The sequence below is a fragment of the Danio rerio genome, chromosome 5 (assembly GCF_052040795.2).
Source record: "Danio rerio strain M-AB ecotype USA chromosome 5, GRCz13ab, whole genome shotgun sequence".
In the NCBI taxonomy this organism is placed as follows: domain Eukaryota; kingdom Metazoa; phylum Chordata; class Actinopteri; order Cypriniformes; family Danionidae; genus Danio; species Danio rerio.
In genome coordinates this window covers 35,512,501-35,526,173 of record NC_141025.1, presented here as the reverse complement: position 1 = coordinate 35,526,173, position 13,673 = coordinate 35,512,501, and the positions used below count along the sequence as shown (strand labels likewise).

General features: G+C 34.6%; 1 protein-coding gene across 2 annotated transcripts in view; it reads right to left on the bottom strand.

The window, feature by feature from the left end:
• The window catches only part of lamc3 (laminin, gamma 3), a 225,036-nt gene that overhangs the window by 60,194 nt on the left and 151,169 nt on the right, over positions 1 to 13,673 (bottom strand). For both annotated transcript variants that reach the window (XM_087253657.1, XM_087253656.1), the window contains 2 exons: positions 9,528 to 9,726; positions 6,984 to 7,087 (listed from right to left, as the gene is read on the bottom strand). In XM_087253657.1, coding sequence (XP_087109783.1) covers positions 6,984 to 7,087; positions 9,528 to 9,709 — 286 coding nt within the window. In that variant the 5' untranslated portion in view covers positions 9,710 to 9,726. The remainder of the gene's footprint in view (positions 1 to 6,983; positions 7,088 to 9,527; positions 9,727 to 13,673) is intronic.

The window sequence follows — 13,673 nt, the reverse complement described above, 5'->3', positions numbered from 1 at the left end:
GGTAAACATAATGGTGAAACACAAATGCATTTATGAATATATTAAACATGTGCTTGTTTGTTTGTAGTAAAAATACATAATAATGACAAAAAAATTGTAATTTGTGGATCTCCTTACTTCCGGGTGCAACTATCCTGCCGTTGGGGCTGGTGTATTCTGGGAAAGTTTCTTACCCTCTGGTTTCGAGTGTGGTCCTGAAAAATTTTCGTTCGAAGGGTATCTACCCCTTCCCCTTAGCCTTCAAGCTAAAGAGAATTGGGACAAGGGGAAGGGCTAAGGGGTAGAATTGGAATTGGGCCTATATGTCAGCGCATTTAACCACTAGGCTATTGGTGTAGACAAATTAATGGTGGATGTTTGTGGATGTTTCCCAGAGATGGGTTGCAGCTGGAAGGGCATCCACTGCATAAAAACTGGCTGGATAAGTTGGAGGTTCATTCCGCTGTGGCGACCCCGGATTAATAATAAAGGGACTAAGCCGACAAGAAAATGAATGAATAAATGAATAATTAATGTATTGTTTATAAGTTTTTGTTAATTCGTACTACAATGTTTCTATAAATAATAAAGATAATAGCAAAAAACAATAATACAAGCAACAACAATTAATATATGTTAATTTCTTCTGTCTCTAAATATATTGTTAAAAAATAAATAAATAACAATTATTATTGTTATTATTATCATTATTATTATACAAATTAATAAAAAAATCCTATAGAAAACTGCAAAAAATTAAACATGCTACTATGAAAAACAACCATTTATCAGGAGTCAATAATATGTTAATAAAAAAACAATACATAAATAAATAGATAGATAGATAGATAGATAGATAGATAGATAGATAGATAGATAGATAGATAGATAGATAGATAGATAGATAGATAGATAGATAGATAGATAGATAGATAGATAGATAGATAGATAGATAGATAAATAAATAAATAAATAATATTATAAAAAATAATATAATAAACATAAAATTTACTCATGCTAATGTTTTTCATTTACAACCTCTATACTTTCCAGGACGAAAATGAAAACTTTTTTTTTAAAATGATTAATGTATTAAAGAGGAAACAGCCTATGGTAATTCACATTTAAACCAGTAAGCAGCCAAAATAATGCCAGAATGAAAAACACTCAGCAATATTGTTCTCCAGTGGGTGATGCTTTCCACTTGGCATGTTGATTAGGCCCATCGCTGCACGTGTCTCAATGATGTTATTTTGCAATTCTGTCTAAAGAGCATGGAAATCATTGAAAAATAAAATGCAATCACTACAAGAATAACAAGCCAGGAAAGCATGGAGGGGTTCGACAAAACTTGCAGGCTCCTCTAGACTTCTAATCGATCACTGATTACAGTACAGTCCATTTTGCCAACTCTGAGAAGCATGTTCCTATCGGCAGGCTAAATCCATTTCTTTTAGTTTGCAATGATTGCATTTTAGTCTAATTTCTGTGCCAATCTCTGCGCAAACACACACACAATATCACCTCTTTTAACTTAAACTAGGAATACTAAGAATAAGGTTGCCTTACAAACATATTGTGTGTTGTGAGATTTTAGTGTGGGGTAAGTTTTGATGGTGTGGGTTTTCTGATGGATATGCGCTCCAGGATGGAGTAACACAAATAAATTCTTATGCCTTTATGCTTATAAATAAAGCTGAATGTTTAAGACTATAGGATGACCTTAGTGTCATCCCACTGCAGTGTCATTGCTTTTTCTGTATACCAGTTGATTTGTTTTCATAAGGATACCCAGCCAGGTCAGAGGTCATGGAGACCTCTTGAGTAGACCTGGGCTGCGTTTCCCGATAACGATTGATCTTAGCACTTAAGAGCGTTTTCTACGAGTCATTTTGCGAACGTTCGTTATTGTTTCACGTGCGTTTCCCAAAAATGCACTTAACACAATTGCACGTAGCCCAGCTTTAAGTGCAACTTAGGAGTCGCTATCCGTTTGTTAAGTGCTGAAATGTCACGCTATAGAATGGCTCGTTATTGTTGCACATGTTATAGCAATCCATATAATTCTTCTTCTACTTGTGTGAATGTATATTCAACTCGAATAACATAAAAAAAATATATTTTTGAGCCAGTTTAAAAACATAAATTAACTGGAAATGTCGTACTGTAAAAACACTGTCTTGCTCCAATCTCGCATAAAACTAATTCTAACAGTCCTTGCCGGAAATGACATCAGCATCATTTTCGATATTTATATGAAACCTTAATTAAGTAGAATTATTTATCAATTTCTTTATCAAAAATTGCTTATCTCACATCAAAATAAATAAATAAGTAAATAAATAAATAAATAAATAAGCTCTTACATTTATTTTTGAAAAGTTTAGCCTAATTATTAATTATTATTATTTGTATATTGAATTGTGTAATGTGTAGAAAATATAAATGAATAGAGATATACGTACAAATAAAATGAATAATGACTTTGAAGAGAAGTAAATTGTAGGTGCAATTTGCCGGTTGTCCAGCAGGTGCCCTCAAAACTCTGTCTCCTTACGATGCACTTAAGGCTTTACGATTACTCCAGAGCACTCGTAGATCATTTCTACGAACTTCTTAGGCTTACGATGCTTTTGGGAAACGCAGCCCTGGACTCTTGAAGAGTTAGAAACTGTTACCTGAGTTATGTGCCATTTTATGTGTTAATCTATTAAAGTTAATTCTTTTGTATGTAAGCTGCCAGTATGGATGTAGATTGTACCAGTTTTTAACCAGTTTTGATAAGACTGCTGAGAGTTGAATTTGAGCTGAGCCTTGATTTTGAGTTGCTGAGCCTTGGGTAGGAAACTTGAGTGTGTATGTTCTATTTCTTTGTGGACCATTTCACTGGTCTGGGGTCAGCTCAGAAACAGCCAAGTGGCTGCCTGATGTTTGCATGCTTAAGATATTGAGATATTGTTCAAATTTGTAAGCACACATTCATATGGAAATGTTCATAGTCTATATGTGTTTTAACCAATGAGGTTAAAACACCTACTGTATATGTACTATATGACGTAGTTAAAAAGCATTAAGGGCTTTTGCTGTTTTAAGGACCGAAAAATACGCTTTGAGTCGTGGCGCATGGTCTAACAGGTGGTCTAACAATTGTGCTTATTCTCTTAATGAGTTATTGGTGTGTTTTAAGAACAAACCAATAAAGTCTCATCTCCCATTCCCTTTAAGAGTCAGTTGCGTCATGCCATGGTGCATTTGCTATTACATGGCAGACTTTGTAAGTGAAAAAACTGAAAGCTTCACTAGCCAGAAAACAGTTAAACAGACCATCTGCAGCGAGGTTAAAGAATAAGCCTCCTCCAATCGACCTTTACTTTTACTTTCTTTTTCTCAATTTCCTGGATAAGGAAACGTGTTGAACGCACTTCGTTGAAGACATCCATTAGCCTACATAAATAGTGCAAAAATTTGTTTTAAAACTCGAAATTCAGTTTTAATTTCAGAGTTATATATAAACACACGTGCTGTGGCTCATATGGTCCAAAACCTGACAAGCGGACAAATCTAAGCTTGTTTTTAATAAAGCAAATATAAATATGCATATAAATAATAATAATAATAATAATAATAATATAACATTATACAAAAGCAAGTTGTCATAAGTAACAGGGGCATGGAGGCATTGGTTTTTATGTTTATGTGGAAAGTAATAACTTTTGTAATAATTAATATTTAAATTATTTTCATTTGTAAAAAAATTAGCAAATTGCTGTAAATCCTGCTTGTTTTAGCAATGTGTAAGCGAGGCGCACAACTATCTGCTCTGTGCTGGACTTTAGACCTGATGACATGATGACATGTACAAGAGGAAAATGTCAATCAAAGTGTTTCTTTAGACTGTTTTTCTTAAGTGTAATTATAAATAGAATTAATCAATCTTAACATTATAGTCTGGCTATATTCGCACACTGTTTTTTTTTATAATAATTTTTTAGGGGTTTTTCACCTTTATTTTGAAAGGACAGTAAGGGCCCTATCATACACCCGGCGCAGTGTGGCGCAAGGCGTGGCGCAGTAGTCTTTTGGTAGTTTCAGCTTGGCGCAAGAGTCGTTTTGAGGCGTTGCGCTACGCTTTTTAAATAGCAAATGCATTAGCACTCATTTTTGCGCCGATAGGCGTTCTGGTCTAAAAAGGAAGGCGTTTTGAGGCGGACCGCTGACGCGTTGCTATTTTGAGAAACTATAATAGATTTTTCATTAGACCAAAACTAACCCAGTCTAAACTCCGGCGCAGAGTTGTGCCTCGCTTATGCACTGCTTAATACGCACAAGAGAGCAATAGGGAAATATCTTTACATATGAAAAAAAGTAAATATTAAGGATATATATAGTATATAATAAGAATAGATATAAGATATAAATATAAAGGATTAAAATATTACAAAACATTATTTTCTAGCCTACATAAATATGAAAAATCACTGCTTTTATGTCTTCTTCATCTCGGGAGGCTTTTTCAGTTAATTCATAACAATTTGCTTTTGTATAATGCTATAATTATTAGCAGTATTATTTATTATATCCATATTTATATTTGTTTTATTAAAACAAGCTTAGATTTGCCCACCTGTCAGGTTTTAGACCATATGGGGCACAGCATGTGTTTTAGGATATAACTCAGGTTTTTGAGCACATTTTGCTATTATTATTCATTTATTCGTTTGCTGGAAATTAGAACTGAATTTAGAAATAGTTTTGAAACAAATATTTGCGCTTAACAAACAAAAATATTTATTTATAGACTAATTGATGTCTGTGCGTAAAGGTTTCCCTATCCAAGAGCGAAAGTGAAAGTGATCCATTATCTCTCATTCTCACGCAGTAGATGCTCTGTTTAACAGTTTTCTGTTAAAAAAATGTTAACTGTTAACTGTTTGCTTGTGAAATGCTCATTTTTTCCACTTAGACTTACTTTGCGTCCTGTAAAAAGCGAATGCCGTCTTGGCACGAAGCAGCTGACTCTTAAAGAGAATGGGAGATGAGATTCTAATTGGTTTATTCTCAAAACACACCTATAACTCATTGAGAAAATAAACTCAACCCTTTTAGAACATGCGCCGCGGCGCAAGGGAGATTTCCCGTCCTTAAATTAGCAAAAAACGCGTCCTGACACGCCCTGAAAGCGTTTGCGCCCTGCGTTTTGCGCTCTGCGCATGGACCGTCAAAATAGAGCCCTGACGGTTACAGACAGGAAAGTATTGGGTGCAGAGAGAGGCAAAGGGTCAGCAAAGGACCTCAAGCCGGGAATCGAACTCCGGTTGCCGTGAGCACCACAGTGCTATATGTCAACGCTAGGGATGTAACGGTATTGTAAATACCGTCATACCGCAATATTAAATTTTTTCGATATTACCGAAGTCGCATGACTCGGTAAAACTATAGGTCTTCTGAGAAAATTTGCTCAGGCGAATGAAGCGAACGGGAGGTAGCTGGAACTTCATTTCCCATCAGCCCCGGCGTGGCCATAATCCTTTGCGGTCTGTTGTCGCTACAGATCCAGTAATGCGGAAATGGAGTGTGCTGCTAGTAGCGGAGATGAAAAAAAGATGGAAATGATCGAACCTAAAGCGGGTGTTGTCGCCGCACGCGTGCTGAATAGCGGTGCTGTCGCGCGCGTTCTGATCAGCTGTGTTGTGGCGCGCGTATTGTAAAGCGCCGAGGGGGGGTTGAGCGCGCATACTCAAGAGAGGTGTTATCGCGCGCCTACTGAAGGGCTGGACTGGACGGAGGTTGTGTCGCGTCGCGGGGGCACTTTTGATCGTTTTGGAAGGGCATTTTCTATCCAAGACTAAAAAGGGCATGTGCACTGCACAGGTTGAGCCCTATGTGTGCACGTGCCTGCAAGTTGGGGAATACGACTAATAACAGTCATGGGGACTGCAGAAACACAGCACACTGTTCAGATTGATGCAGACATTGACTTGTACCGCAAAGAGATCTCTATCTCACTCATGGTTTGTCCTCTCAAGTGGGGGAAAGACAATGCACAACGTTACCCCACTGCTGTCAACATGGGCCAAGTCATATCTCTCTTGTCCCAGAATCCTCAGTCCCAAATGAGAGGGTTTTTTTCTGTTGCAGGGGACATTGTAAATATTCAGAGATACCAGCTTTTACCAGATTATAGTTATATGATAATTTTCCTTTAAACCCATCTCTATCTAAGTGAGTGATTAAATGTTAAATGTGATGAGTTTTTAACAATACTAAATTGAAACTTTATTTTTTTACATGGTTTAATAATTTTTTGTTATTAAAATTGAAGTTCCTGTTTCAAAGCTAACAGATAGATGGCTAATTTGTATGTCATTGACACTTTTGGCACTTTTTTGGGAGTATTTTCAAAAGTTTTTTTTTTCCTGTAAATGATTCAATAAATACCGTACCGTGACATTCATACCGAGGTATTACCGTACCGTGAAATTCTGATACCGTTACATCCCTAGTCAACGCACTTAACCACTAGGCTATTGGTGCAGACTCTTCACACACTGTTGACACACAGATATGTTTAAACCCATTTTAAAATTTGTTTTTATAAAAAAGGTCCCCTTTTATGTGTACTAATTATCACAATCATATTTGTGCAAAAAGCTTTTTTGACTTCACGCTGTTTGTATTGGTCCACATTAATTTCTCTTTGTGATTTTTCAGCACAGAAATTGAATTATTATACAACTTTAAAACAATACATTTGCTATGAAAAGACTTATTTAGAGTTATTGGGGGTAATTCATGGTCTGTTGAATGTAATTTGTTAATTCTAATAACTTTACTAGTTTAAGTTACTTAAAATGCCACTGCTGAACTTTGAGGAGAATAATGACACCAGTTTTTTTTTTTTTTTTTTACTTCACAGATTGTTCAAGTTTAAAGAAAGTTAATACTAAAATTCACACAAAGCATCAGGCAGAGTAGGAAAATGCTGTATATGAACATTGACTTACAGTTCTGGCCTCCTGCATTGCTGATATGTAGAGCTGTCAGATTGTAAAGCATGCGGAGAAACTCAAATGATGATACAGATGGATTAACGTCCTTCTCTGTTAACCTGGAGAGCAGAAAGCAGAGAAATAATAGTGAAAACTGTCATTTTCTGCTATAATACAAAGCTGGTGTTTTTCTAGAGAAAACAGCACACACATCAGACTTGTTTATTTATGCCAAGCTCTTCATTAAGGTACGCTAGGCCTAGTCAATTTAAGATAAACCAAATAAAGAATGTTCCTCTGTATGAATGAGTCACGAGAAAATACATGCATTTACTCGTCACTCTGGCAAGAAAGTAGCCTACCCGTCAAAACAATCAGTGCAAAAGTAAAAAGCTTCTATGAAAATAAAAGGCTTCAGCTTAGCGGAAAACATTTTCAAATAAAGTGGCTTGTGCATAATGTCACATGTACACAAGTGTCGTGACTCCATCATTGTTTTGTAATCTTTTTCATGTTGTTCACACAACCCTCAATAGGGCCTCAATAGTCAGTTATTGCTGTAAAACCTTCTTACGTAAGCACAAAAAAAATCCCATTTAAAGCAATTCAGCCTATAACATAACCTGCTTCCACCTCGTATTAAGATACTGTTGTGGTGATCAATTCACAAGCTGTCAGAGGTAAATACAGTTGGAAACGGTGTAGTAATTGCTGTAATATCCAGCTTTTAGCAGCACTGCAAGAAGAAAATAACAACTCTTGCACTTTCATGGGAACAACTAATATACTTTAAGCATAAAGCTCAGTCCTGCTATAAATCTGGCCTTTTCACTAATGAAAGCTTGTATATTTATTCTGGAACATAATGAAGATCTTAACCAACAACACAAACAGTTTGCAATGACCACTGTGTAAATTGTACACTCTATTCTATGCTTTATCTAAAGTTTGAGTTTCTTTGCTTTGGAGGGTGTGCTTTTTTGGAATAATTTGTTACTTGCTTGTCAGTTTCTCTTTTTTCCACTTTTAATTATACTTGTCCACTTCTCTGATTTGTGTGAAATGTTTTTAGCAATTACAATTAATAATTTAGAAGACACAGACTTACAAATAAGGAAAACAACAAGGCGGTTCATTTTAAATAGGCATGATACCAGCAAGCATTTTTTGTTTGTTTGTTTTTAAAAGGTGTCTAAGAGATGTCTAACAGACATCTAAACATAGTCCTCCTGGCTAAAACAAGGCAAAATTTAGGTTATCAGTAAAAATCTAATAGACTTCTAAGAATAGGCCAGAACTAGACTAGTCATCACATAAACTGAAATGAATGACAACACATCAAGGGTGGACTTAACCAATAAGCAAGATAAGCAGCATTATACTTAATATTTATTAAAATTGTAAATAACTGCTTTCTTATTGTATGTAGTTTTAAATAAAATTATTACTCCAGTCATTATTGTTTTTAATAATAATAATAATAATAATAATAATAATAATAATAATAATAATAATAATAATAATAACAACAACAACAACAAAACAACAACAACAACAATAATAATAATAATAATAATAATTATTATTATTATTATTAGACAAATTTTTGACGGACCATATGACTTTGAAGACTGGAGTACTGAAGCTGATTACTCATCATTAAAATCACTGGATTAAATTATTAAAATAAATTATATTCTACTTTTGAACAGCTATTTCATAGTGCAATAACAATTTACAAAGATTTAAAAAACCTTTCCTGACCTCCAACTTTTGACAGAAATGTGTTGAAAATGTTTTGACTCCATTAAACAGAAATTAAGGTAAAAAATAAACAGTGGGGCTAATAATTCAAGGGGGATAATAATTCTCAGACTTCAACTGTGTATATATATATATATATATATATATATATATATATATATATATATATATATATATATATATATATATATATATTTTTTTTTTTTTTTTCCCACTGGCAACCCAAGTTCAGCCTTGTATCAGCCGAGCTGTGTTTATATGTCTATTAGATGTCTATTAGATGTCTATTAAACACAAAATTGTTTGCTGGGTATATACACACAATATGGAATAAACTCTAATCAAATTTATTGATAACAAAATTAAGGACAATAAGTTAATTTACCTTATTATAAAGTTATATCTGTCATTTCTGTCAACAACAAAAAAAGAGCTCCTCATAAATTCTATTTAAACAAGAATGGATTGATTAATAACAGCTGGGATCAAATTGTTTTGCATTTGTTTATCTGTAAAACATCTATTAGACTCAAATTTCTGACGTTTGCAATATGTTTCTTTAAAATTTTCACTGACAGCCCAAGTTTAGCCCTGTCTTTTCCAAGCTGTGTGCGTTTAGATGTGTATTAGACGTCTATCAAACACAAAATTGTTTACTGTGATACATGAACAATGGTGCTGCAGTATGTATCTATACAATCCATTCCAGGTCATGAATCCATTTTACCTTGTACTCTAATAATCTGTCCTGTATGAGCAAACAACACTCATAACAATTACTTTTTTCACACACACCTGAGAGAAAAGGAGTTAATGGGTGTCTTTTCCAGCTGTGAATAAGGCTCCTGTTGAGTGTATAAATCAGCAGAAACTGACATCCCAGAGCCCTCCAGCCTCACAGTCACACTTCTGGGCAACAGCTCCTCCAGCTCGGCTGTAAATGACATGCTAAGGGTCCGTCCGTAACTTAGCAACATGTTTCCAAGATATTTATCTGCAACAAAGATTAAAAAAGAAATTATGTTAAAAAAATTAGCCAGCATATTCTGATTGGTATTTGACCATGGTGTGATTAGCCACACGTGAGAGTAACATCTATCAGGTAGCAACAGCTGGGCTGTGAATTGAGTTAAGTGGTTTGCTCAAGGGCAGCTCAGAATGTTCTGGAACACAAACCCACAACCTGCAGATTACCAGCACATTACACCAGCCGCTGAGCTGCAGCGACCCGATTACCAAAGATAAACACCAGCACAATGAAGAGTGTGTGACCATGACAGATAACAACTGTAAAAATATATCAGGAGACCAAAATGTTCAGTTCACTGAAGGAAGTGGAATTTTCTGGTTTGGAGAAAGTATGAAGGTTGGATCTCTCTGATCTCGTTGTGTTTGTACATCTTTATATGCAAGAGAGTGTAAGAGGACGACCCTAATTGCCACTCATCTCATCCTGCCTCATTAAAGAGCTTTAATAAGACTTCAAAGATTCCAAGCTGAGCTTCTACACACACATAAAAACTCACATGCATGCGTGGACACAAGCTAGTATTCACACACATATATATATACACACACACATGCTGAGGCACATACAGAACTGTGTGCTTTTATTAACCTACTGTTGTTAAATCAATAAAGAACACAAAGTCTTAGATTAATCTGTTTGATTAAGTATTTAGTATAGAAAAGGCTAGAGTGGCTGTTAAGTAGTTGGCACATTTTAAATAGCAGCAGAAGTCAAGTTTGAAATCAGCTCTGCCACACTGCTTTTTCAGAAGAGGCGGCAGTATTTACAATATAAGAGAATTAGAATGAGAAAGAAGGTTATTTAATGGACTCTGAATCTGGTGCCAGACAGGCTGGTCATTTTTGAGTATTTTAGAAAGTGCTGAAACTAAGATATTTTTGGATGAGCATCTCAGGGATTTATAGAGAATGGTCAGAAAAAAAAGTATAATCAGTTTTAATTCTGTGGGCCAAAATGGCTTTTGGCAAGTTGTCAGTGTATAGTTACCAGGCTAGTTTTTTTTTTTTTATTATAATTTTGTGGATAAAGCAGCAATATTAAAGACATATTTCAACCAAAAAAAAATTATTCTGTCATTATTTACTCAATCTTGACTTGTTCCAAAACGAGTTTGAGTTTTTTTTCGTTCTGTTAAACACAAAGAAAATAAAAATGATAGAAGCCTGTAACCAATGGTTTACATGGTATTTATTTTTCCTACTATGGGTGGTAATGGTTACAGGTTTCCAACATTCTCGTTCTGAAAACGTACCGCTATATACTTTTTCGGAAAGCGCAAAATACTTTGCAGGAGGTACATTTTCTTTCTACAGTTTTTGCTTTCGTGAATGCACCACAGGCTTTTTTTTTTGCTTTTTTCTCTCGCATTAATCCACCAGAGGCCACTGTTGACTGACTGACTGACTGAATAACATCCATATGACGGTAATCGGTCAGCTGGTAAGTGTGAAAAGGAACGACATCATACTGCCACATAGCGTTTGTTTCAAGGATGAAATGCAGCCATACATACTTCTGGCTAAATAATCCGCGAACTCCAGAAATATATAAGCCTGTGTTGAACATTCTTCAAAATATCTTTGTTTGGTTTTAAGAGAACAAAAAACATCAAACTGTTTTTTGAAAACAAGTAAAGGCTGACTAAACGATGACAGAATTGTAATTTTGGGGTAAGGCATGCCTTTAACTTCATAATACACTCATTACAATCGAGGTGTGCAGGATAATATCTCTTAATACACATATGACATTGAAGCAAATAGGATTGTTGGGTCAGAATTTGGCTTGATCACAAACATAGATCAATCTTGCTTTGTATGAACATTTCAAGCATACTGATAGTGGAATGATGTTGGAGATTTTTTTTCTTTGGACACTTTGAATTCCTGAGTTTTGTTGCTCTCCATGCCCATCTCTATATGACCATGTTGAAATAGCTATTTTCAGCAAGATAAAGCAACATGTCACACAGCTCAGATAATCTCAAACTCATTTCTAGAACATGACAGCGAGTTCACTATTACTCAAATGGCCTCCACAGTCTCAGTGTCTCAATCCAATTGCATACAATTTAGATGTGATGGAAAAAGAGACTTATCCCATACAGAAGAATTGGAAGCATACAAATATTTGGAAATTACCTACATATGACGTATGCTATTTTTGGATTTCAAATATGTAAAAAAAAAATGTTGTATAAATATATTAGATATTATTATATATAAATATACAGTTTATGTCCATATCTTCATATATGGCCATATATGAACACATGTACAGTATAAAATTATGGCTAATATATTTTAGCTATATGTATTCCAATGGTTGAAAAAATATATGTGCAAACAGACATTTTTGCAATATTTTAAAGTGTTGCATATATTTTATTTATGTGAGATAAAAATATGATATGAAAATATGAAATATGAAAAATATGAGTCAGAATTTTTAGCCCCCCGTTGAATTTTTTTCTTTTTAAATATATTTTCCAAATGATGAAGAAAATTAATTTTGGAAGAGGAAGAATAATATTTTTTCTTCTGGAGAAAGTCTTATTGTTTTATTTCGACTAGAATAAAAGAAGTTTTAAATTTTTTAAACACCATTTTAAGGACAAAATTATTAGCCCCTTTAGGTAATTTTTTTTCCGATAGTTTACAGAACAAAGACAAACCATTGTTATACAATAACTTGCCTAATTATCCTAACCTGCCTAGTTAACCTAATTAACCTAGTTAAGTCTTTAAATGTCACTTTAAGCTGTATAGAAGTGTCTTGAAAAATATCTAGTCAAATACTATTTACTGTCATCATGACAAAGATAAAATAAATCAGTTGTTTGAGATAAGTTATTAAAACTATTATGTTTAAAAATGTGTAAAAAAATCTTCTCTCCATTAAACAGAAAACGCAGAAAAAAATAATCAGGGGGGCTAATAATTCAGGGGGCTAATAATTCTGACTTCGACTGTATGTAAATGGAATGTATTGTCATAGCATATTTGAAATAAATTGTCATAGAAAAAAACTCTCTGGGAAATGATTCCTTGTTGCACCTTGTTGAATCTGAGCCCTGAAGAACTATGGCAGCTCTGAGGCCAACATGGTGTCCAAACCAGTGCTAGCAAAGTGTACCAAATAAAATATAAATAAAATTACAAATTCCAACTGCAAAAATAAAACCCATTTACATTTTACCAAACACCTTTTTAAAAAGGTTGTACATGGTTGCTAGAAGGGATACAGCTACAGTCTGAAATTGATGGCAATTATTTACATTATATAATAAATTACCCATTACATTGTGTTTTAATAACGTCTACCCCAACCCCAAAACCTACACCTCAGAACAATGTAAAAATAGCAATTATTGTTGTACAATGTCATAAGAACTGTCCTATTTTGATGATGTACACATGCCCAAATATGCACAGCTGTATCCTTGGCTATTGTACACAAAACAAGGTGTGTTTATCTATTTGTTTTTGACGGGGCATTTCCGAGCAGTAGGTGCCTAGAGGTCTTGCTATCATTTTTCCTTGGAGCCAGTGGATATCTGGGCAGTTAATCGTCACTCCTCCCAGAATTTAATACTCGCTTGAGTTCAAGAATATTTCCCAGTGATGAGTTACATTCATAAAGCAAAAGCAATACCTGTGAAAAAATATGATTCGTCTAGGATGGAAAGAGTGTGCTAAGGGAAAGACAGACAGTAAAAAGTTTGCTCAGACACTAGAATAGCCAGTGGTTATAGTAAAATAGTTTCACTGTGTTGGGACTTTGAGAGATGTGCCTGCAGGTAGTGATTAGAGGCTCTGCTTATGGATAGCAGTGCTTTCTGTGACAGGGATTCAATGATGTCTGACTTTCTCTCTTAAAAACTCTTTTTTCCTCATTTCACTGCACAGTTT